The sequence below is a fragment of the Pongo abelii genome, chromosome 4, assembly GCF_028885655.2.
Source record: "Pongo abelii isolate AG06213 chromosome 4, NHGRI_mPonAbe1-v2.0_pri, whole genome shotgun sequence".
NCBI classification, from domain to species: Eukaryota; Metazoa; Chordata; class Mammalia; order Primates; family Hominidae; genus Pongo; species Pongo abelii.
Window position 1 is genome coordinate 110,895,825 of NC_071989.2, and position 27,841 is coordinate 110,923,665.

At 35.0% G+C, this 27,841-nt stretch overlaps 1 protein-coding gene across 18 annotated transcripts in view; it reads left to right on the forward strand.

Annotated features, from left to right (window-relative positions):
• The window catches only part of PAM (peptidylglycine alpha-amidating monooxygenase), a 165,096-nt gene that overhangs the window by 136,419 nt on the left and 836 nt on the right, over positions 1-27,841 (forward strand). For 2 of the 18 annotated variants that reach the window (XM_009240934.4, XM_003776643.4), the window contains 9 exons: positions 1,984-2,100; positions 4,112-4,184; positions 5,735-5,945; positions 6,355-6,555; positions 8,671-8,786; positions 16,248-16,347; positions 18,698-18,751; positions 24,075-24,278; positions 27,151-27,204. In XM_009240934.4, the coding sequence (XP_009239209.3) occupies positions 1,984-2,100; positions 4,112-4,184; positions 5,735-5,945; positions 6,355-6,555; positions 8,671-8,786; positions 16,248-16,347; positions 18,698-18,751; positions 24,075-24,278; positions 27,151-27,204 (1,130 nt within the window). Of the gene's footprint in view, positions 1-1,983; positions 2,101-4,111; positions 4,185-5,734; positions 5,946-6,354; positions 6,556-8,670; positions 8,787-16,247; positions 16,348-18,697; positions 18,752-24,074; positions 24,279-27,147; positions 27,205-27,841 lie in introns of all 18 variants that reach the window. The other 16 variants (XM_002815767.6, XM_009240938.3, XM_024246866.3 and 13 more) reach the window with 8 other exon arrangements.

Sequence of the window (27,841 nt, forward strand, 5' to 3'; positions counted from 1 at the left end):
AATCCAGTACCTATGTTTTTCAGAGGAATAGTTATGATGTTTTTAGTAAATAAATTCATATTTAAAATAGACTTTCAGATATAGGATAAATTATTTGGTGTTTCATACTAGCAAGAGTGACTTCATATTTTCCCTTTACCATTCTCCCATAATTTAATAATACTATGCGTATTCTTACATTGGTTCCTATCTAATAAAATTTCACATTTCAGTTTGATAATGACCCCATAAATATCTTATGAAATCTGTTTTGTTAATGATGATACTTCCATTTCATAAATTTATTTGTTTTTTTCTTAGATACCACTGTGTGGTTTTTAACTGCATATAATAGCATATATAAAGAGTATTACTGAAGTTTTAGATTGACAAAGCTGAATCAATATCTTGTGTTCAATTGAATGCATCATTAGTAAGAACTATTTCAGGGACTTATTGTTGTCTTTCAGGAAAACTATACCCAAAAGACTGTAACAGTCAAGTAGCTCAGATAATTGTGTGGTGTATTTTTTAATGGCCAAAGAATATAATTTAAGAATTTTTTTTTTGTTCTCCTATTTATGTAGAGTACTGGGACTCTACATAAGTTCCATAAATATGGCAGCCAACTGATCAATGGATTCATGACAGATCCAAGCAGTCTGTTACCTTCCCAAATTGCAAATATATAATATCTTAGCAAATATTTAATGTTATTCAGATTCTTCTTTTGCTTAAACAGTTGAACTACAAAATATTAACACTTTTTTCACAACCTTGCCTGATGCTATAAAGGCAATTCTGTTTTACAGAAATATTCGTAAGTTATTTATTGACTTGATAGGTATATTTATAAACACACACACATACACATCCCCACACACACGTACACACACCCCCCTCAACTATGTACTGATCCAATCCTTTTTTGAGAAGATAACTTGGTTTCTTGTTGTTTCATACATTTACTTCTATATTACAGAAGCTTAGATTAGAAGAGCTTATCTTTGTCATTCATCTCTGTTGACATATAATTTCCCAAACAGAAAATGAAATAAGTACCATGTCTGTGATAATTGTGAATTTAAGGAATTATATTACTAACAATTTAAACAGAAATAGAATTTTGAAAGTATATATATATGAATATATGTCCATAATATTTTATAATAATCTAAAATAGAATTTTGAAATTATATATATGAATATATGTCCATATTTTATAATAATCTAAAATAGAATTTTGAAAGTATATATATATATGAATATATGTCCATAATATTTTATAATAATCTAAAAGGTACTGAGTTTAAAAGCAGAAATTGTCTTAAGTTTTTTAATTAATTATTGCGTAGTTGTTCATTTTGTAGTTATAGAATAGCTGTTATTTGGTAAGTTTTATGCCTCTAAGCATATTTTTGTCTTGAGGATAGATTCGGTTTTGTAACTTTTAAATACTTTGAACATCCTCTTTTATGTCTCTATAATATGTATTTGCATGTTGTACCTAAAGTATAATAACAAACATTTTGATCATTGCTCTTCCAGCTATTATTATCATTAATAACAAAGTTCAAATAAGTCATATTTTCTTTTGCAATATGAAAGAAAATGTCTATTGAATGACTGCATACTCTTTTGAAGAGCTTTTGAAATTTTTCAGCTACATAAAGAGTTCTTGATCAATGTTTCTCAAACCCCAGTGAGCATAGGAACCACCCAGAGGTCTTGTGAAAATGCGGATTCAGGTCCAGTAGGTCTGAAACTGCATTTCTCAGCAATGCCAGTGGTTCCGTTCCACTGACCACCCTGAGTAGCATGGTTCTACAGGTTAATGGGGTATATTATAATCCAAATGACTGAAATGTGGCAGTCAAAGAGTGAAGTCAAATACATTTGAGCTCTTTTGATTTTGTATTTAGAATCTTAAGTGAATGGTCTGCATTTCTCAATTTCATTGGAATTTATGATTGTTTCATTTCCTATTTAATGCTTTTTGTTTAGCTCGTTTGACAGCAAGTTTGTTTACCAGCAAATAGGACTCGGACCAATTGAAGAAGACACTATTCTTGTCATAGATCCAAATAATGCTGCAGTACTCCAGTCCTGTGGAAAAAATCTGTGAGTTAAATGACTTATGTTGTTAAGACTTGTACTACATATATTGAGTATAAAGTGTATCATAGAGTCTTGAAATTCGAGTGTTTTCTATAACTGCATTTAAGAAAGCAGAAAAGTAACTGGGCCATCCCATCTTTCATTTTCTACATAGGTGTTTCTAAATCTTGACTGAATATTAGAATCATCTGGGAAGCTTCAAAATATTTAGATTCACTTATCTGTTTGCCATTTATATGTTTTCTTCTGAGAACTGTCTATTGAGGTCCTTGCCTATTTCATAATTGCTAAATGAGTATATTTGGAATGTTCTCACCTCAAAAAATGTTAAGTATTTGAGGTGATGGATATGTTCATTAGCTTGATTTAATCACTCCACATTGTATACATATGTCATAACATCACATTGTACCCCATAAATGTATACAATTAAAATTTGTCAATTTGTCCTTTAAAAAATTAGATTTAGATTTTGTATAGAGTGGGGCTAATAATCTTAAGTTCCCAGGTGATTTTAATATGTAGTCAAGCTTGTTACATATTACATATGTAATATATATCTTACATACTTGATTAAGTGAGTTGCTGCTCAGCCAGATCTAATGATCCAAAAAAATTGTTCAGCAGAAAAATTCTTCAGGACAACCAAACTCATCAAGTAATCACCATTAAGAAAAAGAGCTTCTCTTTTTCCATCTCGAAGTGAATACTAAACAAATGTCATTTTTAGCATTCCTTATCATGCATATGTAATTTGGCTTTGAAAACTGCTCATTATTTAGTCTTATTTCGAGATGGCACTTGGCAGCCAAAAAAAAAAAAAAAAAAAGTTGACTGATATTTATGGTCATTGAAGGAAGTGAGGGAGGCACTTGCTTACAGATCTCCTGAACCATTGTAACCTGACAGCTTCAGGAATTATACCCTTCTCCATCTGCTTAAGCACGGGGAAAGCTAGCTTCTTCCCAAGGTAGATAGCCACCGTTTTGAGTGCAGCTGCTTGTGGAGATGATAATAACGATGCTTAGAATTTTTTAACAGCATTCTCAAGATTGTGTGTCAGGGGTGAAATGTTTGAACCTGTTTCACTGGTGCTCTATTTATTAACCAGAAGCACCCTCATTCCAGAAAGGAATTAAGGGGAAGGCAGAACAACTACTGCTAAATCAACTCAGCCATCAGTGGAGTATCTGTTTGAAAGCAAATCATAATCCTCATATTCAATTGTCAAAACAGGCATCTAGTTCAGCTAATTAGTCAAAATCAGAGTGTTACAGTTATGGCTCATGAAAAAAAAATCTGTATTGTCAACACTACACTAAGATTACAAGCTAACAGAGCTATTGGATTGTGGGATATCATTGGACCAAACCACCTCAATGTATTGTCCATGTGTCTGTTAGCTCAGTCCAAGTTCCTTACCCAGATCATTAAGATTGATTTGCCGGATTAACCTTCTCTCATGTTTATCTAGCTCACTATTTCACTTTGCTTAGATATTCACGGCCCATGTTGGCTGAAGGTTATGTGCTGTGGGTTTTATTGTCTTTAATAGGCACTCTTTAAAGCTTTTGAGTTATATGTCTAATAGTTTATATTAATACATTACATTTCCTTGCAACATGTTTTAACCTCAAACTATATCAATCCATTTATGTTTCTTAAGACAGTTTTATACATATTTGTAAGATGTTAATATTTATGACCTCAGAACCTGTTTTTAAACTGATACTGTTTTCTCTAATATACCATACTTTATAATAAATATTTGTAATTTATATGTAGGCTTAATTTATAAATTTTAATACTATTAAATACTACCTAAGGTTTGTCACAAGGAGATCTCATTATAACAGTATTTTTATTAACAATTCATTTTGTTCTTTTCTATAATAATGCAAGTATACATTTATCAATTTATAACTTTGCATTGTCTTTACAGATTTAGAAAAATTTCTGTCACATATGTCTTTAGAGTAAATGTGTAATTAACACAGATATTTTTATTTTGCAGGTTTTACTTGCCACATGGCTTGAGTATAGATAAAGATGGGAATTATTGGGTCACAGATGTGGCTCTCCATCAGGTAGTCTTCCTTTTGGTAATATTCAAATTAGAAGCTAACAGAGTTATGCTTTTGAAGAGCTCTGGAGTTGTATGCGTTTTTTGTTTGTTTGTTTTTTCTTCTGTCACCCAGTAAGTTATAACAAGAAAATACAGCAGCCATGTCTTAGTTCAGCATGTTATAACAAAGTACTATAGTCTTGGTGGCTTATAAACAACAGAAATTTGTTTCTCACAGGTCTGGAGTCTGGAAGTTCAAGAATAGGGTGCCAGCATGGTTGAGTTCTAGTGAGGGCCCTCTTCTGGGTTATAGGCTGCTAATTTCTCATAGTATCCTTGCATGGCCGAGAGATAGAGTGACAGTAATCTCTGTTATCTCTTCTTATGGCACTAATCCCATTCATGAGAACTCTACCCTTTTGTCCTGATTACCTCCCAAAGGCCCTGCTTCATATTACCATCATATTGGGGGTTAGGATTTCAACATGTGAATTTGGATTTGAGACACAAACATTCAGTCTATAACAATCCACATCTGAAATATTTCTCTTAGAACTCAATGCTAGGAAAAGCTAGTATGTAAATGATGAAGTCACACTTGTCCCTTGGACCAGATGTGAAGCTTCACTCAAATAACTACATGGGCCCTCGCAACCATTTTCTTAACTGTCTGTATTTGCCTTTATTTCCTCTGTTCCTAACTGTTGTTATTGTTGTTGTTGTTTGAGACAGGTTCTCACTCTGTCCCTCAGGCTGGAGTGCAGTGGCACGATCTTGGCTCACTGCAGCCTCCACCTCCCAGGCTGAGGTGATCCTCCCACCTTAGCCTCCCAAGTAGCTGGGACCACAGTCACACACCAGCATACTTGGCTAATTTTTTAAAATTTTTTGTAGAGATGGGATTTTGCAAGGTTGCCCAGGCTGGTCTTGAATTCCTGGACTCATGCAATCCACCTGCCTCTGCCTTGCAAAGTGCTGTAATTACAGATGTGGCCATCGTGTCTGGCCCTAAGTCTTATTTCTATTTTTTCACTTATGTTTCTATGTTTTTTTCTTAAACTATCTTAATCTTCTGTAAATTGAGGCTAGGCCTCTAGTAAATGTATATTTATATATAAAAAGTCAAATTTACGTTATTTTTAAAAGAAGTTATATCAAGTGTAATATGCTTTTCATGAATAGGTGGCAAATAACTTGGAAAACATCGTCTCGGTAAACATTTATTGCTCATGTATTATCTGGAGTGCATTGTAGTATTATCTAAGGAAAGACAAAAAGGAAACATCGGGGTGGACAGAACTGGGTATCCATGTACTAGTCTCCATTGACCACTAATTAACCGCGTGACCTTGAGCAAATCATTTAATCTTCATAGGCTTTATTATCAAATGAAGGAACCAGACCAGATGATTTCTAGGATCCCATTCAGTTCTAAAAAGTATTAATACCTTCTTTTAAATAAGTCTCTGGGAGCTTCTACTCCAATTGCTTGTGAAAGTGGTCTTAGTCATGTGGGTGTAAGTCACTAATAACCATGAAAAGTAGGTAAGGCTTTTGTTCCTTTTTAAAAAGGTGTTCAAACTGGATCCAAACAATAAAGAAGGCCCTATATTAATCCTGGGAAGGAGCATGCAACCAGGCAGTGACCAGAATCACTTCTGTCAACCCACTGATGTGGCTGTGGATCCAGGCACTGGAGCCATTTATGTATCAGATGGTTACTGCAACAGCAGGATTGTGCAGTTTTCACCAAGTGGAAAGTTCATCACACAGTGGGGAGAAGGTACCCAATAAGACTCTTAATCTCCAATTGTAATTCTTAGCCAGTATCACTGGGAACTAAATATTGGCCACCACTCACATTCTTTAAGCTGTCATTGTCCCCTACAGGGTCATTGTAACCTGGGTCATTGTATGCATCCAGTTAGCTTGTCACACACACACACACACACACACACACACACACACAGAGTCTTATAAGGAAAATAATGTATCCGCCAAACAACTGTCCAAATAGGGAGAAAATCTGTAATGTGTTTGTCGATAAAAGACATTATAAAATAAACTTATAAACTGCTTTACCTTATCTTTCCCCTGGCTCCAGGCATTTAATGGTTTACTATCATGAATTTAGAATCAAACTTTGGGTGATTTTTAAAATTGTGTATCTAAGGCTTTTTTTTGTTCTGCAGGGTCTTCAGGGAGCAGTCCTCTGCCAGGCCAGTTCACTGTTCCTCATAGCTTGGCTCTTGTGCCTCCTTTGGGCCAATTATGTGTGGCAGACCGGGAAAATGGTCGGATCCAGTGTTTTAAAACTGACACCAAAGAATTTGTGAGAGAGATTAAGCATTCATCATTTGGAAGAAATGTATTTGCAATTTCATATATACCAGGTATTTCATCTTAATATGTTTGTTGTCTTCTGTCCTACTGTACTCTATCCTTAAAAATTGTGTTATCTTAATGTGCTCTTTTTATAAATTTTCTTTCCTATTAGAGGTTGAAGATACATTATATTTCACATCTTAAAAGTATCTTAAAACTGTTAGTGTGTTCTAACTCGGTTTTGATTAAAGTACCACTATTCATTGTACAGAAACAATGAAGAACTCAAAGGATTTAACACCTGTTTGTAAGGGGTTAAAAATGTTCCCAAACATTGATTTTCATTTTATCTTAATTATGATCATCTGCTCCAGTATTAAATAATTAATATTTGTCTTCACACATCGACAGATGGTATATGTCTGATAAAATCAGTATTCAAAATACTCATTTCACATTTTTAAAAACAGTAGTGACCAATTTTTTTTAAAGATAAAATATGTAAAAATAAGAGTGGCTTATGTCTAAATACCAGGATAAATAATCAATAAAATCTTGAACTTTTTTCTCATTTTCAAAATAGATTTTCTTGACTCTAAGAAAATCTGAAAAATAATTCAGACTAATAAAGTAAAATACATATAACTTATATTACAAAACAATTTACCATATTTTCTTTAAATAATGAAAATATATTTAATTTCTGAAATTTACATACAATTACAATATTTTTTAAATTGTAATTGACGTAGTAATTGTATATATTTGTAGAGTACAATGTGATATTTTGATGTATGTTTACAATGTGGAATGACTAAGTAAGGCTAATTAGCAAACCCATCACCTCACATACTTATGTTTTATGGTGAAAACATTTAAAATGTGCTCTTTTCACAATGGAGTGAAATGAGATCAATAACAGGAGGAATTTTTGAAAAATTCACAATTAAAGGGTCCAATATATTTTAATAAAAATATCTATACCTGTATTAAAGCAGCATTGACTATTTATAGGTATTACTATAATATTTATGTTTCTTGTAAGTTGCATATGGCTACTATCTGGACCAAGCAGCCCCCCAACTTATTTAGGACATAAAATCGAGGGACTCAGGTGATTGATAGAGAGCAAATTTGGCTTCCTCAAGGAATAAAGAAAAAGTACTAAGAGGTTCTCACAACTATCATTCCTTAGGTTGGTTTACCGCACATTTAAAGAAAAATTTGTCAGAACCGTTTACTTAATAAAGAGGGTGATCAAGTTCATAATAAACAAAAATAAATATAAGAAGAAAATTATCAGTTGAGAAGGAATCTGGTTAAGAACAGAATCTAAGCAAAATAATTTTCTCTATAATTTGCACAATAGTAATTGATGTTTATAGTGTTTTTTATAGTACCTCCTAGAAAAAACTATAATCCTTCAAGAATGATGAAAATATTTTCAATGGTGGCTTAGCATTGTGTGTAATTTATTACGTTTTAATTCTTTGAAAATGTAGTGGTTCAATCATCTAAATTATTTATTTAATGTAAACATCACCATTTTCATTGTTCTGAATAAATAGTATTGTGTTAAGAAATATAATTTTACTACAAAAAGTATTCATGGTGTGAAAATTAAAAAGATGGTCTTTTTTAATTAAGGAAAATATGTCTTTGATAATCTGAAATATACATCTCACATTTTCAAATTCCAGTTGTTTAAAATCAGATTGTTCTATATAGACTGGAACTTCACTTATTTTCTTTTATTTTCTCTTGGATTCTCCATGTAGCTATGGCAAATATTACTTATTTTTTAAAAGATCTGAGACTCCAAAATTTTTGGCCTAAATAACCTGACTTTCCCCAATTCCTATTTAGAATGCCTGTAATAGCTATATATGTGTATTATATCTATATATCAATATCTATGTATTTCTGATTTCTACTGGCTTTCCAAATGGAACACACATTTCAGTTCCCGATTTTCCTGTTACAAGGAGGTTAGTCCTCTAACCTGTTTGCCACTGATCTGGTTACTCAGGAGGAGACACTAAGTATTTTATATTCTACTTTTGTTGCCAGTTGTAGGGACCAGGTTGACCCTAAATTTATTCTTTGCATAATATACATGGATATATTAGAAGTCCATTCTTACCCATATTTTAAAGAAAGGTTAACTGGATTTGCTGTTGCAGGCTTGCTCTTTGCAGTGAATGGGAAGCCTCATTTTGGGGACCAAGAACCTGTACAAGGATTTGTGATGAACTTTTCCAATGGGGAAATTATAGACATCTTCAAGCCAGTGCGCAAGGTATTTACATACATTGTCTAGGTTTCAATTTTCATGAGAAGAAAACTAAAATATAAATCTTGGCATTCAATCTGTACTTGAATAGCTTTAGAAAAACTTTTAAGAAGATGTGATAACTTTCTTAGCAAGGTTGATGGGAGTGTTCTATTTTATTTTTTATTTTATATTTTATTTAGAATAAATGTCCTTGTCTATTCCTAGATCAATTTCTTCAGATGCAAATTAGCACGTGTGCAGTTCTAAGGTTCTTAGTAGAACAGCACCTGCATATGATGGCAGGTTTTTAAATTCACTATAGTTAGATTACAAAAAATAAATCAGTCGCTTTCTGGTTTCATCCAAATAGAGAACACAACATGTTAAGTGTACTCTTAAAGTTCTCTTAGACCCAACAGAAATCTTGTTTGCTTTCGTTATTGCTATGACTGTGCTAAGCAACAAGACTTGAAAATAGCACTTCCTGGAATTTATTCAAGTTCTAAAGATTTGGCTTAGTTAAGAAACTAAAAGCTACTTTTGGCTTCAAAAGTGTTTTCCCACTGTTTATTCTAACGTGCTTTTTATAAATACAGCAACTGTGTTCAGTGTGCCCATGGTCCTTCTGTCTTCTCAGTGTACTTTCTCTGCAGTATGATTGCCAGAGTGATCAGAATGTTCTCTAGACTGTATGAATGTGCTTGGAGTATATGAAATTTAGAAAATTCAGCCTCCTAAATACTGCAAATAAGTGTTATTCTTCAAAACATGTAAAGATTCATTGGTTTTAATTGGATCAAAATACAACTATCATCAGCTACTGAACCAAGTTTATACCTTGACACTTATAATGTTATATTATTTTTAAGATACCAGATTTGCTAATTAAAAAAACTTTAAAATGCCTCAATATTATATTTTTAATTAAATTTTAATTTTTAATTTTTGTGGCTACACAGTACATGTTTATATTTATGGGATACATGAGATATTTTAGCACAGGTATGCAATGTGTAATAATCACATCGTAGAAAATTGGGTATCCATCCCCTCAAGCATTTATCCTTTATGTTACAACAATCCAATTTACTCTTTCAGTTATATTAAAATGTACAATTAAATTATTATTGACTATAGTCCCACTGTTGTGCTATCAAAAACTAGGTCTTATTCATTTTGATTTTTTAAAATCTCTATTTTCTTGTTATAACTTACTGGGTGACAGAAGAAAAAACAAACAAAGATACAAAAAACCCATACAACTCCAGAGCTCTTCAAAAGCATAACTCTGTTGCTTCTAATTTGAATATTACCAAAAGGAAGACTACCTGATGGAGAGCCACGTCTGTGACCCAGTAATTCCCATCTTTATCTATACTCAAGCCATGTGGCAAGTAAAACCTGCAAAATAAAAATATTTGTTTTTTATTTTGATTTTTTAAAATCAGAATGAATAACCATCATTCTGATTAACCACCCCCACCTAACCCCCTGCCACACACACATACACACACACACAAGCGCGCGCGCACACACACACACACACACACTCTCTGTCCAATACCCTTTCCGGGCTCTGGTAACCATCCTTCTGTTCTATATATCTATGAGTTCAATTGTTTTGATTTTTAGATCCCACAAATAATTGAGAACATGTCATGTTTGTCTTTCTGTGCCTGGCTTATTTCATTTATAATGATCTCCAGTTCCATCCATGTTATTGCAAATGACAGAGTCTTATTCTTTTTGTGGCTGAGTAATACTCCATTGTGTATATGTACCACATTTTCTTTATCCATTTATCTGTTGTTGGACTTTTAGGTTGCTTCCAAATCTTGGCTATTGTGAACAGTGCTGCAACAAACGTGGGAGTGCAGATAGCTCTTTGATAGACTGATTTCCTTTCTTTTTGGCATATAACCAGCAATGGGATTTCTGGCTTGTATGATAGCTCTACTTTTAGTTTTCTGAGGAACCTCCAAACTGTTCTATATAGTTTTACTAATTTGCATTCCCACCAACAGTATACAAGGGTTCCCTTTTCTCCATATCCTCATCAGCATTTCTTATCACCTGACTTTTGGATGAAAGTCATTTTAACTGGTGTTAGATGATATCTTATTGTAGTTTCGATTTGCATTTCTCTGATGATCAATGATGTTGAGCACTTTTCCATATGTCTGTTTGCCATTTGTATGTCTTCTTTTAAGAAATGTCTATTCAAATCTTTTGCCCATTTTTAAAATTGGATTATTAGATTTTTTACTATAGAGTTGTTTGAGCTCCTTATATATTGTGGTTATTAATCCCTTGTTAGATGGGTAGTTTGCAATTTTTTTTTCCCTCATTCTGTGGGTTGTCTCTTCATGTGGTTGATTGTTTCCTTTGCTGTGCAGACACTTTTTAACTTAATGTGATCCCGTTTGTTGATTTTTGCATTGGTTGTCTGTGCTTGTGGGGTATTATTCAAAAAAATTTTGCCCAGACAAATGTCCTGAAGTGTTTCCCCAGTGTTTTCTTGTGGTAATTTCACAGTTTGAGGTCTTAGATTTAAGTCTTTAATCCATTTTGACTTGATTTTTGTATAAAGTGAGAGGGATTAAGTATCATTCTTCTGCATGTGGATATCCAGCTTTCCCAGCACCATTTATTGAAAAGACTGTTCTTTCCCCAGTGTATGTTCTTGGAAACTTTGTCAAAAATGAGTTCACTGGGCCAGGCGCAGTGGCTCACGCCTGTAATCCCAGCACTTTGGCAGGCTGAGATGGGCGGATCACGAGGTCAGGAGATCGAGACCATCCTGGCTAACACGGTGAAACCCCATCTCTACTAAAAATACAAAAATAATTAGCCGGCCGTGGTGGTGGGTGCTTGTAGTCCCAGCTACTCGGGAGGCTGAGGCAGGAGAATGGCATGAACCCAGGAGGTGGAGCTTGCAGTGAGCCAAGGTCACGCCACTGCACTCTAGCCTGGGGGACGGAGTGAGACTCCATCAAAAAAAAAAAAGAAAAAAAATGAGTTCACTGTAGGTGTGTGGATTTTTTTCTGGGTTCTCTATGCGATTCCATTGGTCTATGTGTCTGTTTTTATGGCAGTACCATGCTGTTTTGGTTACATAGCTCTGTAGTATAATTTGAAGTCAGGTAATATGACTCCTCCAGTTTTGTTCTTTTTGCTCAGGTTAGCTTTGGCTATTCTGGGTCTTTTGTGATTTCATATAAATTTTAGAATTTTTTTCATTACTGTGAAAAATATTGATATTTGGATAGTGATTGCATTGAATCTGCAGATTGCTTTGGGTATATGAATATTTTAACAATACTGATTCTTCCAATCCATGAACATGGAGTATCTTCCCTTCTTGTGTGTGTCCTCTTCAGTTTTTTTCATCAGCATTTTATAGTTTTCATTGTAGAGATCTTTCACTTCTTTGGTTAATTCCTAGGTATTTAATTTTATTTTTGGCTGTTGTAAATAGGATTACAATTTCTATTTCTTTTTCAGATTGTTCATATTGGCATATAAAAATGCTACTGATATTTTATGTTGATTTTGTATCCTGCAAGTTTACTGAATTTATCACTTCTAATAGTTTTTTTGGTGGAGTCTTTAGGATTTTCCAAATATCAGATCATATAATCTGCAAACAAGGATAATTTGACTCCTTCCTTTCCAATTCGATGTCCTTTATTTCTTTTCCTTGTCTGATTGCTCTAGCTAAGACTTCCAGTACTATGTTGAGTAACAGTGGTGAAAGTAAAATGCTTCAATGTTTTATTAATAGAAATTAGTCTGTTATAATACTGACAACTAGTCTGGTGTTTATCAAATTTTATTCCAGAGATATGCATTAAATACTTACTCTGTGAAAGGCATTATGCTAGGTACTAAGAGTATAAAGGTGAATAAGGGTATAAGGGTGAAAGAGACACAGCCTTTTCTTCACTGGAGCTTTAAGCCATAGTAACAGGATCTAAATATAACCAAAATGAATCTAAAGATTCCAGTATACATTCCTTTCTTTAGGTTTCTATTTATATAAACAAATAAGATTTTTCTAGAAATATTTAACCAGAAAAGCAATAGGCAATGAAATCTCAAAGCATAGCAGCCCTGCAGAAAGAAATTCATTACACTGATAATAAATATTTTATTCCATAGTGTTTCAGATCCTTATTGATTATCCAGTCTTCATTGTTGTGCCCCTTTGAGCTAACTTCCTCATATCTGTTGGTAAAGGAAGTGAGATGCTTAACTCTCTTTCAGTTCTTTGCTTTGTATTAGTGGAGTGTTTGCCTTGCTCCTTCTTTTAATGATAATGTACTGTATCAACCAGGATATTAACTTTTAATTTAAATATGCATCTAGAAATCAAAACTAAGTGCTAAACAAGAGGCTAAATGAGACTTAACCTCATAAAAATCTGAAGAGTTCTCAATTAAAATTTCCAAAGCATTGTGCTTTCATCAGATGTTAGGCAAAGAATGAGTCACAATATGTGGGTCAATTCAGCAAACTTGAAAAGACAGTCTCACTCCAAGATGAACTTTGCTTCTCCTTTCAGTAAACAAGACTTGATATTACACCAAAACATAGAAATATATTCTGTGTTGACACAGTAAACTGAAATCAGTTTATAAATCTCTCAGAATTTTCATTAAACAGATTATTATCACAAAGATTAATTTTGGATGAAGGAAATAGTATGGTCTGTTGACTCCTGTGTAAAAAGAGATTCCTCTTCACAGTGAAGGTCAAGTTTTACATAAGGGGGTTGTGCTTCTGTTTGTGCATATCCGCTCCTTATCTCCTCTTACATTTCAGTTCTCCATCTTCTACTATTACATTCTTTAGAGATGTTTCCATCTGAATATAGGGACTCTGTTTTTATGTCTGTGCAGGGAAGCTTAGACAGTAGGACAATAAAGAAAATGGTTCTATCAAATGCTATCAAAAAGCTGTAAGAGAAAAATACACATTGTTACTCCCCAAGTCATTCCCCCTGTAATCAAAGGAAAGACTTGTGGTCCCTCATTATCTGCTTTTATACACACCCTTCAGACAGGCATTTTTTTTTTTGTCGTCTTCTGTGTGGCAGCTCATATGGAAAAGGAAGAGAATGATCCCCATCCTTCCATACCAAGAGAAAAAAAAAGTGAGCCCAGATTTATGTCATTTTTCCAACATGATGATTAAAATGACAATACTTGAGCTGAAAAGGTCACTTAAGTTAAATTACTTGTTCAAGCTACATGGAGTAGCATATGTGGATCTCAAACCTAGGTCTTTCTGACTTAGAAATGTGCTTAACCTTTTCATTCCTGAAGTACACATTGGTATGCCAAGGGCTATATTAAGCCACAACATAAACATTGTGCAACTTAGAAGAACTGTTTTACTTAATATTAAGTAGATTTAAACTTACTATGTTGAAGCAAACATTGTTATGCTATGGAGTAGAACACAAATTTCCTTACGAGTTTTTAAAATAAAATACAAGATTTTGAAGGCAGTTTGCTCCAGGCTTTGTCACCAGATGCCTGGTGAAGATATTATCATGCTCCTCTCATGTCGATTTTATTTTGCTGGGGGTACCTCAAAAGAAGAGTCTGCAAAGGCTAGATTAGAAGATCTTTATATCTGTGTAGCTCTAAAAATACTAAAGCTTGGTCCTAAAATTTAACCACATAATTTTGTTTCAAATGACACAAAGCACTAGAACAGTTCATTGAAAAGATTACAACTGAGTTCTTCTGATTGCAAGAAGATAGAGTCCCATCTATCTTCTTGCAATCCCCCTGAGTTCCTATAGAGTTCCTAAGCCTCCCCCTGAGTTCCTATCGTGGCCCCAAAGTACTGTATTTCTAGCAGAACCCTTAGCTTCATGGATCAGTGGGGCCAAGGTTCTGCTATAAATACAGATTAGTGGCTCTCTCACTTGAGAGCCACTAATAAAGGTTTATTATTCTTGTTGCCTTGAATTTATGACATATTGTGATTTATTTAAAGCAAAGTTCTTAGCCAGTGAATAGTTCACACATTCCCTCCTCACTTTTATTCCCCCATCATTACATTTTTCCTATCAGAAAATACGAAGTATTCTACAACCATGTTTTACAAAGAAATTTCTAAGAAAATATTACGGTATAGAGCAGGAGTGGCCTATCATTTGGCAGTCTTTTGCCATCCATTAACTGAACCTCCCAAAAAAGATGAACATTTAATGACAAGCCCACAGGATTTCAGCAAGGCAGCATTTTGATTTCTGGCTCTGTGTTTTCCTCTATGCATTTGTCACAGCTTATTTGAAAGTATGAAAAAAAATGAGCCTCCTTAGCATGGCTATCTCATTTTTCTTTTCAGTGTGATAAACTTGATTTCTAAAGTACGATAGTATCTCCAGAGCATGTATTCTTCTGCCCCGCCTCAACTGAGCTAGGAACAGTAGTTTGTCTCGTTAGTACCCTTTGAACTCAGCACATCAGGGTAGGCAGATGCTGGCTGATAAGCCCATAGTCTGGATACTCACTAGTCATATTTTTGATAACTGTGTATCCAGGCAGGCCTTCTGGCCTCAAAGGTGAAAGATGTTATCTATATCTTGCCAACTGCCAGACCCAGGGCACCTTTGGAGGTTTCCAGAGACAGATGGAAATGTCAGCAGCACAACAATTTAAGGCTTCTCTTCCAAGAACTAGTTTGGTGATCCCCAAAAGAAAGTCACAAAAGGATCTCCCCTGTCTCTTGTGTCCTCATAATGGAGAGGACAATGATTTGAAATAGAGAAAGATATATTAAAATACAGAGCATCTGAAGTAGGGACAAAAGCCCAGGAAGTACTTGGAGGTGTAACACTCAATTTCTTTCCTTTGCTGACTGAAAACATCACAAACATAAGACTTAAAGAGTCTAAAACCCCACATTGCTACATATCTCTTAGTGTACATTTCAAAAAATTAAATGTCCCAAATCTCTGAAATGATTTTTCTTATCAATAATATACAAATGGTTTTTAAGGTAGCACATGATAGCTTGATGGGAATAATAAAAATTAATACCTAGACTTTTTTACTTGTACAAATTTTAAAAAGTAAATTTGATAGTTATTAAAAGGTAGAAGAAACATGAAGGCAAAAATCAATGTAAATAACTAGACAGATAATGCAACACCAGTAAACAGTATTGTAAAAAATAATCTACCTGTAAATTTTCACACTTAAAAGAATTGAAAGTCAGTAGTGGGGGTTCCTTAGCATTTCCCAATGTTTAGAATTATGCCTGGAAGAGTTGGTACCCAATGAATGAATGAATGAATGAATGAATGACTCCCTTCAGCCTAGGGTTGTTTCAATAAGAAATATTTTGCTTTGGTTTCAGCAATATGTTTTGTTGTTTTATTGTTGGCTTTGCTTTGTTTTTCTGTCTTTTCATGAAGGATTCAAGTAAAGGCTCACCACTCTAATGTGTGGCTTCTTATTTTGGCAGCACTTTGATATGCCTCATGATATTGTTGCATCTGAAGATGGGACTGTGTACATTGGAGATGCTCATACCAACACTGTGTGGAAGTTCACCTTGACTGAGAGTATGGTTTTCACAGTATTATTGTTCACATTTTCCCTCAGTTTGATTGCTTAAAAGCATATGAAACAAAAACATTTGCATTTCCTTATCTTTTTACTGATGAGAGTAGGAATCAAGGTATAAAGCAGTTGTTAAAAGACCTATTTGGTGTCCATTAAGTGGAAAGAAATGATTTTTTTGCTGGCACTTATCCCCTTGTTTCCACAGGAGATTCTTGATGCCTGAAGTACTGTCTGTTACATTAAAAGTCAACGTTAATTCCAGCTTAGTTCCAGAAGGAGAGAGGGGGCTTTGGCAAAGCAGTGGGGCTGACTTCTTTCCATAAAGCCTCATTACCCATATGGCCCTTTAGCTCTCAGTAGCTGCTGAGCATCTAGAGATACCAGCATCTGTTTGAGACATATTATCCCAAATATGAATATTTGGAAATATTCAAAGAGGAAGCACTTTGAATTTTCTGCTTGGACTTCAGCTTTCCCAAATAACTGAATTGCTATATTTTCATGTAACTCAGAATGTTGTCTAAGTATAGATTTGCTCCATCAGGATCCTGCCAACTAGTTTTGGAGTTTTCTAATTGGAATTTGGACATCATTTTTAATCCCTAAAAAGCAGACTAACTTTTAACCCCTAATATGCTAAAACAAATAAATTTTTTAAATTGAAGTGTACCAAATCCTTGATAGGACACAAACTTCAGTGTCCAGAAATACTTTTAAAACATGGCAGGGCCCAAATAGGAGAAGGTGAGAGTAAGGAAAATAATTGGGGATGATAAATTTGAGGTATCAGGAACTGCAACAGGTAGTTTTAGATAAAGGACAAAAAAACGACATGTAAACTTGATGAAGAAAAATATCAATTATAAAAGGAAAAACATAAATTATAAAAAGGCAAGAAAACAAATTACAGCAATGGAAAGTAAAATCAGGAGTCCAAACACATAATCAGATACTATACAGGGCTTGGATCTCAATTAATTTGGTAACTTTTGTAGTCAGAACTATCCTTTGAGTAACGTTTGCAGTTGTGTAAAAAGAACCAAGTTAGGGTTGAGTGAGCAGAGACCCCCATGAACTATGCTACTCCAGCAGTAGCTTCACATTTCCCTTGCAAATGTGGCTCTCTCACCACCTGAATTGTCAAAGAGGATCCAGAAGGCAGGGTCAGACAAGAAGGCAAAGATAGATGGATAACCCCCAACTGCATGACTAAACTGGATTTTCAGAACAAAAACAAATGCAAAAATACTTTTAAAGATGGAGAAGACTTCAGAAGAAAATCTAGCCAATATCTTAATTTTATGGATAGGAATATAATTCTTGAACTCATTAATATTTCAATCTGAGGCCCTGTATACCATGATCCCCAGCCTTTTTGGCATTAAGGGACCAGTTTCATGGAAGACAATTTTTCCACAGACCATGGGCAGAGGGAATGGTTTCAGGGTAAAACTATTCCACAAGGAGCACGCAACCTAGATCCCTTGCATGTGCAGTTCACAAAAGGGCTCAGGCTCCTATGAGAATTTAATGACACCACTGATCTGACAGGAGGCAGAGCTCAGGTGGTTATACTCACCTGCCACTCACCTCCTGCTGTGCGTTCCAGTTCCTAACAGGCCATGGCCCGGGATTTGGGGACCCCTGCTTTATACTACCCTAGTGGTTTGAAACTCAGAAGATGCATGTCAGATTTACCTACGGGGGGACTGTTACAATACACATGGCCAGTCCCCACTCCAGATCTACAGAAAGAAGAGGAATAATATTATGTGTATTTTAGAAAGTCCTCCCAAGTGACTTTGGTACATCTCCTGATGGAAAAGCACAGCGATATGGCATTCAGCTTCAAAACAGAGAAGCCCTCTGCATAGAGAAGAGTGCAGTAAATCTGGAAAATAGTATATCTGGAACAGTAAGACTGGCATTGAAGACTAAATTGGTGTCTCATTTATTTGCATCCTTGTAGTTAACTGGTCAAATCCATTAACATCAACTAGAAGACTGCTAACCCAACATGGCAGAACTAGTAATCAGTCTAAGATATTGTCCACATGAAAGCAGATCTGCTTGGTCTTTCAGAAATAATACAATATTATGAGCTCTACAAGACATAGCTCATTCTAAATATGAAATACTTAGAGATATTTTAGCTTTCCCTAGGAAATTTTATCCACAATTCATGGAGCACCTAATTAGTGGTTTGTATTGAACTCTTTCCTAATATAATAATGCATTTGATGAATTAAGGAAATATTTTCCACTGAGTAAAATTAATATCAAAGTTAAATTTTCAAATGTTCTTTTTGGAGATTCTGACTTTTCTCTCTCCTTGCTGTGCTGTTACAGAAATGGAACATCGATCAGTTAAAAAGGCTGGCATTGAGGTCCAGGAAATCAAAGGTTGGTCAGATTCCTCTTATTACTATAAAACCAAAGTCTGGCTGTGCTGAATTCTTTTATGGCCCTTGATTGCAACTTAAAAAATTACCAGGCTAAAAATATAATCTGGTAAATTATCAGTGACTTCTGCTGTGTACTGAGCCTTTAAACCTGTATGTTGCCACTTCTCTCTTTTTTTTTTTTTTTTTTGATAAATGGAGCAGTCATAATGAGTTCAAATTACTGATTTCAAGTGATAGAAAGTGATTGAGGATACAATAAATCTATAACTAGTGAGCCAGAGATATTCAGAGAAGAAAAAAGTCAGCCACTTTGGGGAGTACATTAACCCCAGGCAAGTAAAAAAATACCATTTGGCGTATTGGAAAAACCTTTTCTTAATATACTAATATAAAGGAGTGAAATATAAACCTTTTCTAATATAAAGGAGTGAAAAATATCTTTGGTGGGTCAGTGCTATAATGATAAGGAAAGATTAGCTATTTCTTTAGCTTCTATCTTAGTACCATTCAGCTTCCATGATTTACTGAGGGCCTTTTGTGTGTAAAGCACTATAGCAGGTCTAAGGGAAATGAGACTGCACCTGACCTTATAGCCTTATAAGGAGAGAGGGGGAAAGTTACATACATAAACACATATACAAATAAGTATATCACTGGTATATAATATCAGGACTAGGGAAATGGGATTTAGCTATTGGTAAGCAACCACTGGGTTCATACGGAGTCCCTGTCAACTTATTTTGTCTCTTTCCTAGGATCAGTTTATGTTTGTACATTCTAACATCTGCAGGGTTTTGGCATGTCATTTCCAGTTAAGTACTCGCCATGAGTTTCTCATGTTACCTAAAATTTAAGTAGCAAGGGGATTCCATTATTAGTTGCTTTACAAATGATCCACCTAGACATTCAGACACAAACCTAGGCTTACTTGTTTTCTTTTCTCATCAAAGCAGCTGGAAAAGAAATGAAAAGCAGCAACAGCAATGGGGAATTTAAGGATTTTATGTAGACAGATAAGAAAATATAGCCAGCTCAAGGGGTAATAAAATATTATAAAATAAATAGCAATTGTTTGGCATTTGTAGAGATCCTACCCAAGTGACACTACTAAGTGGCATTCATATCACACTCATATACTAAAGAAGGTTCCTGTCCCCCTAGTGTTATGTCTTTGTTATATATAGAATTATTGGTAAGTTCTGTTTGCCCTGGAATAAAGACGTTGGGAAAGATCATGTTGTTAATAGTAGCTATCACTTACAGAGCAGAAACAATGGGCTATACAGAAATTATTACATTTAATCCTTATGCCAACCATGTAATAACTGCTATTATCCCCATTTTACATATGAGGAAATTGAGGATCAGAATTACTACTAAGATAGTACATTTTAGAGTCAAGCTTTAAACCAAAATCTGTTTGGCACCAAAGCCTGCACTCTTAACCACTATTGCTATACTGCTGAGGAGAGACTGATACCACCAATTCATTCACTATAAATTCTTCCAAGAACTGCAGGTTGGGAATGGTTATAGTTTACTCTGAAACCTGTAGAATTTTTAAATGGTCTCAAATCATTTCTGTTTAAATAGATGTCACCAAAAAATTCTAGGTGGTACTAGTTGGCCTGTTGAGAACAGCTTAGCCATACTGACCTCATCTTAGCCGGTCAATGACGGATGAATAATGCTGTCATATAGGCCATTTCCTCTCTCCTCTGTGCACACCACTGAGTCCAGTTGGTCAGAAACCTTCCAACTTTGTGGAAGTAGTTTGTGGTCAAACCCAGCAGTTCAAACAGTAAATTTTATTGAAATGTCTTGCCTTGACAGTCCAGTTTTAATAGTTAACCCAAACTCAGATGAAGTTGTCTCTTCTTTGAACCCATATGGCTCTCATTAAACCTTTAAGATTATGTTCTTATTACAAAGGGAATGTAAATCATGCTGGATCTCTAGATCTTATGTTTTATCAATATCTTGAAGCTTAATTCAAACTACCCTTTATAAAAGAGAAGGGAAAACACAATTTCAGACTTAATACCCTTGTCGTTACATGTTAATTTTAAATCCCCAAATTTGAGTTGCCTTTGATAACACTTACCCCTACTATGAATGGTCATATAACTAATTACTATTAAAAAGGTTTCAGAACCAGTGTTCTAAGGAAGTTGTAAGGATAAGATAATTTCAGATGATTAAAAAAACTGATGAAAAGGATTTAAACTTTCTAATAAAGTTACTAGAGATAAAACAGGTATACCAATATCTCACCAAAGCATAGCTCTCACCCCCAAGCCCACCCGCCTCCCCCAATAAAAGATAATAATGGCCACTTTCAATAAAACTTTTAAAAAAGAAAAAAACCTCTTTAGTGCAGTTAGCTTTTTAGGCCTTATGGTAAGCAACACATTGTAAGGAAGCACATTAAGAAGAAAAGAATGATCTCATTGGTGCTATATGCACTTTTCATGTCCCCTAACCAGTTACTTCCTAGTATGCCATTTGCCTTCAGCCTTCAGTTCTGTCTGTGATGAACTGGGATACAATTGCTGTATTAAGAATGTCCTTCCCTTCCTGTCCCAGTTATTCCAATTCCAAGTGGTCTCTAGACTTCTCTTCTGTTAGGGGGAGACAGATTTGCACATACATGTATATGTGCACTCACACAGGAATGTAGCTAACCTCCCTTTCTAAATGCATTGCTTTAAAGAAGAAAAACTGTCATACATCAGCTTTTATAAAATTTGTTTATTTCCAAATATCTATAGAGATGCTACAAGGGCTTGCACTCTTATAAGATTTTAAGGCATGTTTATTCTACCCAGAATACACCTGGCATTTTATATGACAAAAGAATGGTCATTCTAGGTGCCTCCTATTTTCCAGAAACCTAGTGTTCTGGCTAATCTTAGAGCCTCTTCACTCTTCATTCATCATGGATGCTCCAAATTACTGGGATTTTTAATAAAAGAATTTAGGATAAAGAGTGAAAGTGGCAGAATTTGGAATATTCTTCAGGCTTTCAGTGGAATTCTTAGACTCTTAAGTTATAACTATTGTTTTAGGCATGTTACCCCACATATAAATGCTCTTGTGAAGAGTAGCAATATTGTTTATTTTCTTTAGAATGGAACATTTAAAATTTTTAGCCTCCTTTTTAAAAATATAGAGCATCTTTTAAATCTTAAATATATTTCAGCCAGTTCCAAAAGTTGGAATGTTTAAGTATTTTTAGTAGATAACACTCAAAATATCAGAAGTGATATGAAAATCAAGATTTTCTAAAGTGCTGTGTATGTATTATATCTTACTAAGTTCATTGCCTCATTCTCATTACTTTCTATGAATGCTAAACTGATTCTTTTAGTCTTTCACCTGTATCATCCACAGTTCCTTCCATTTAATGTTGCCCAATTCTGGTTCTGCCTTATCCATGAAACTAGATATGACCTAGTATACTCATTGTATATTAGGTGCATATAAACTTACTAAATGACAGGCAGTAACTACTCTGGTAATACCCACCTTCAAACAGGAACAAATCCTTCTTCCAAAAGAAACAAGTTCTTAAATGCCAACCTACATCTTTGGCCTGTGTTTTTTACTCCCATGATCTATTTATTGCAATTTTCTTATTTAAATATAGAATAAGCTTAAATATAGAGCAATTTTGTATATCTTTCCTATAGCAACCAAAAAAAAAAAAAAAGACAAATCAGTGGTCAGAAAGAATAGAAATCACACCTGTATTCCCCTCAGAAACTAGACATAGAAAAGTTATATTTGAACCATTTCTAGGTCTGTGAACCAACTCCTTTCCTTCCCTCCCTTTCAAGTTTCAAGAGTCACTTGAGTGGAAAAAGAAAACAAAGGATGGCCTCCCTTTAGCCATAGTACAGGGAAGGAAAGGAGGACTATAAGGTTATCTACAAAATGGTGATGATAACAATAGTGCCTACTCATAAGCTTGGTATGATGATTAAAGGAAACATGCCTGACAATGGTGTAAGTACTCAACAGATGTCATTGAGACTGTAAAAGAGGCTGGCTCAGAACATTGAAGCAAAGAGTTGGAACCTACCATCTGTTTGTATTATAAATTATGTTGACAGTGTCTTAAATGATTTGGGAAACATTTATTTGGAGGAGTGCCAGTAAACTACTAAGCTGAGTCTATATCTACTAAACATTAACCAAAGATTTTCCTGATTGTGTTATCCCTACCATTTTGTCAAAATCTTTTTGAGGCTTTACAGTGCATTCTGTATTGTAAGGCAGAAGGGCACACCAAGAAGTTGAAATTTCAGAAATGCATGACCTGTGAGTCTTCCTGCAAATGTGGTTGTAACTTTTAGTCTGGGCAAATTCTTACTAGCCTTTGTACACTAGAGTTTCTATACAAATACACATATGTGCTTCTTGTAGGGCAAGGATGTCTCAAAGCTCAACCTCATTTTCATATCATTAGTTATTAAGATCACTGCAGCAGCTTATATAGTTTCATTGCATCAATTTCCCAAACAGTACTTTAGGCTTGATACCTACTCAGTACCTGCCAATGTTACAGAATAGTTTTAGTTATTATAATAGTTGTTCTTCTCATCAGTAACAAAAGGATATACAGTTCATCTGTCTGTACTCACATTTTGCTGAAAACAATATAAAAGAGCCTGAAAAGGACATAGTTCCTTTTTTCTTTTGTAATCCTAGCATTAATGTGTGCAGCTGTCCATGTGAAGTACCAAAAATTAATTGAACATGAAAAATATTTTTAAACTAAAGATACAAGGAAACAAATACTTATTATATACATTTTTTATGACAGACATTTACACCCAACAGTTTTATGAAGGAGGTCCTATTATTACAGTTTTATAGATGAAGTTACTGTGGCCCAGATAATTTAAGTAACTTGCCCAAAGTTATACGGCTAGTATATAGGAGAATTGGGATTTGTACCCAGGTTTGTTTGATTCCAGTATGCACACCAATTCTTTCCCCTATGCAGTACTGTCTTGTTAATTTTACCTTTGGAAAAATACAAAAGGATATATATTCTGTGGAATTATAGCTAAAGAGCGTATTAAAAGTAGAACAAAAGAAAACTGATTTGAAGGTGAAAAACCATTCAGTGGAAATAACTAATCACAATGCCTGCTGCCAGCTTGGTAGATTCAGGTATTAAAACATGATCCCCCTGTACACTGGAGTCAGCAAGTTCTTTGTGAACAGTTATTGATTTGACTGGGTAGGGGTGGGTAAGGGGGTTTTGAAATATTTGAGTCAGTTGAATATTGTGAACTCTTCTTTCCCTGAAGAAGCCGAGGCAGTTGTTGAAACCAAAATGGAGAACAAACCCACCTCCTCAGAATTGCAGAAGATGCAAGAGAAACAGAAACTGATCAAAGAGCCAGGCTCGGGAGTGCCTGTTGTTCTCATTACAACCCTTCTGGTTATTCCGGTGGTTGTCCTGCTGGCCATTGCCATATTTATTCGGTGGAAAAAATCAAGGGCCTTTGGAGGCAAGTAAAATGAGCCCCGTGAACTTGGAACCTGCCTTTGAAAGAGTGTTTGGCCTAATTATCCTCAGGAGTTTGATTGGGATTTTTTTCACTGTCTTTGTTTTTTTGTTTTTAATGCTCTCTACCATTTTTGACGTTATTGTCTATGTTCCAAATATTGCCCCTAGTTAATATCACAGTACAAAATAGTATCTGGAGACTCTGAAATTTGGATAGTCAGATTAAAATATAACCTTTAATACTACCTTTTAGCAATGGGCTTAAGTCCAATTAATGAGTCCATATGAAATTGTAGGTAGTAAAGTCAGCATAAATTAGCTGAAGGATCAGAGGAGGAGATATCTGCTGTTAGGAAGAGGCCCAGTCCTCAAAGTACCTGGGTCAGTTTTTCGGGTTGTGTTTTTCTCCCATTAGGCTCCTAGCTACATGACCATGGGCAAGTTACTTAATCTCTCCAGACCAGTTTCCTCATAAAAAAGTGAGGATAAAATAGTTACCTTCCAAGGTTGTACAAAGATGAAATAATGTACATAAGCATTTATCAGGATACCTGGAACCTAGGAAGTATTCAATTAATACCACCAATGGTTATGATGAATAATCATTGGTAATAAAGTAACGAAAGGCATAAGAAGTTATAAAAAAACACTTGTCTTAAACCTTAGTTTTCAAGAAAAATTGATTACTTCTATAACAAACCATTTGATAGTTTTTGAATAGTCATAATTTAGATCTTCAGCCTTCCATAACTGAACAAGGCAGAGTCCAATACCAGAGTTAGTATTTTATGAAATCATTATCACAATATAGGATACAAGAGCTGAGTTTATTTTAGGACATCTAAATAAATAAACAAATAACCCAACTCATGTTTCTTACCGCTCAGTAGCAGTCCCTTGGCTGGGTCCCCAGGTCCTAGAGCAAGTCTGTAGCTGTGTGTGGGAAGAAATCCATGGACCAGGGAGAGGGGGAGCATTTGATCAAGAAACAGCATCTGATCCTATTTCAGGTCAAGGCAGCCATGGCAGGGATTCAGTGCCCTTGGCAAAGCCCTGACACAGAAAAAGGCATGGAAACAGAAAACAGAAAATTCAGTTTAATATGTTGTAAAAGGGAATTTTTATTAGACTTTCTTTTGCTTTCCATGTGCCATCAATAAATCTCTACAAAAATATAGTTAACTCTTCCCAGAAAGGATTTCTATTGAGTCCATGTTACAGATCTGGAACTGTCATAAGTAGAGGCAAAGAGAAATAAACATAGTCATTGTCTTCATGGTGTTATATAGATGCTTCAAAAGAGCAAGAATCCATATCTTGAGTACTGATATGTCCCCAGCACAAATAATAGTTCCTGATACTAGTGGTTTAATAAATTGTTGTTGAAAGAATGAATGAATAAATCAACCAAGCTCACAGAATAGATAACATATGAAAGAGACATGAAACAAAAAAGTTATAGTAGAGGGTGGTAAGTGCAGTGATAAATACACAGAGTAGTAGGAACAGTGGGGCCTAGGGGCAGGTGGCAGGAATGGTGATAACCAACCGAATCTGGCAGAAGCAGTGGCTAGGGAATAAGGAAGATTTGGTCTCTCCTGTTTGTTGTTAAGCACATGTGACACAGCACTGTTACATGATGCTGACTTTACAGGAATGTGTTAGGAAGGTAGAGACCCACGTAGAACCATAGAAAATTGCCATTATTTGACCGTGTTTTACTTAGAAAAATTGCAGTTTTATATGTAGTAGTAGTAGATCAGCTTCTCACTTTTTTTTTGAATTTGTTCTTGATAGATCTTATCCAGTCTAAGGTTATTAAAAACCCTAATAAAGGACCTTCCATTTATTCATCATTCCTTATTATGTATTGACTCCGTATCAGACACTGTGCTAGGCACAGGGGGATACAAAACTAAGGAATGTCGTTGCAGAACTTACAATCTAATTTGTTGGCTTTCTAACAGTCTTACCAGATTCTTCTTCCCTTCTTGTCTATTTCTTTCCACATCACTGTCTTCTCCCTTTCCTCTCATCTGCCACTATCTTTTTCCATGATGCTTACTTCAGTCCTGGTTAAAGACCTAACAGGACAACCCCAGGCCTGACTTTCCTGACCATAGCCCTTGAGGGAGTAGTGAAGCCTGAGAAATAGTACAGGGAGAGACACAGCAAGGGAAAAAATGAAACCCATTGGGAGTTCTGCCTCCCCATAAGGAAAGCGAGTCTGTCCTTTATGGAGATAGGCAGTCCTATTGGGAACATTTAGGTCACCTACTATGCTTGGAAAATACTCAGGGTGTCATGTCCTTTCCCTTCACTTATGTCTTACATAAAGAAGAAATGATATACATGGATTCAAAGCTTTCTCAAGCAAGACATGTACTGTCAGTAGAAAAAGTAAAGCTGAAGGCAAATATTCCTAAATTGTAATAACCAAAGATGGAAAAATTTTACAAATTATTGATAACAATTATTTCCTGATTAAAAAAATAGCTATGATTTATTGAGCATTTACTGTATATCTACAGGTACTGTTCTAAATGTGTCACATGCCGTGTCTGATCTCAGCCTTACAGACAGGGATTCTCCTTGACGTTTCTTTTATCAGAGGAGAAAACTGAAGCTCAGAGAAGTAATTTATCAAGATTGCACAGCCAGTAAGAGACACAGGCAGGAGTCAAACCCAGCTTGGGCCCTTTATGTATGTCTCAAAAATATACCGCCTTTCTTAAAAATTCAATTGCATACAGACAAGAGCCAGGCCTTGCTTTATCATTTACAAGTTCCTGATTTTAAGTTGGAAGTTGAGTGCATGGGTTGAGGAAGATGACTGGGACTCATTTTGAAATGTGCCATCTTTTTTTTAGCAGATTCTGAACACAAACTCGAGACAAGTTCAGGAAGAGTACTGGGAAGATTTAGAGGTATGCCTATGACCTTTTAGAACCCTTCATGTTTGGTTCAAAGTCGACAAGCACATGTCTTTAAAATCAAGGAGATATTTCATATTTTGTCTCTGAAGATAAAGCACCTTGTATGCAGCTTAGCATCTCCCAGAGTAAATACAGAATGCACACCATAAACTAAACTGAAGTGCATGGGTCTGGCAGCAGATTTCCCAGTTTTATTTTCCCCATTCTGCATTATCTAATTCTCTTCCCCTGTCTTTTACCTGGCTTCATGTGTCTTCAGCAAATTTTCTGTCACTCCTGTTGGCATGTCAATGTTTGTCATAGTAAAGATGACCTTTTCTTAAAGTCATTGAAATGAGGAGCTGCTCCAGGGGGGTTAGTTCTGGATAGAGAGCTGGAGAAAAGCAGGAGGTGAAAGTGAATATGAAATATTCCTGCAGAAATACATAATACTTGGGAGCTTTTGTTTTTCTTCTTTATTTTAATAGTAGCATCTATATGGCTCTGTAGGATACGTCTCTTTGTTTTTCTATTTTATTTTTAAATAAAATAATCTCCCCTTTCCCATCCTCACCTTCTGACTTTATCATTTAAGAATTTACAAGGAAACAGAATCATTGCTGCAGACTTTACCCAATTCTGTTATTGT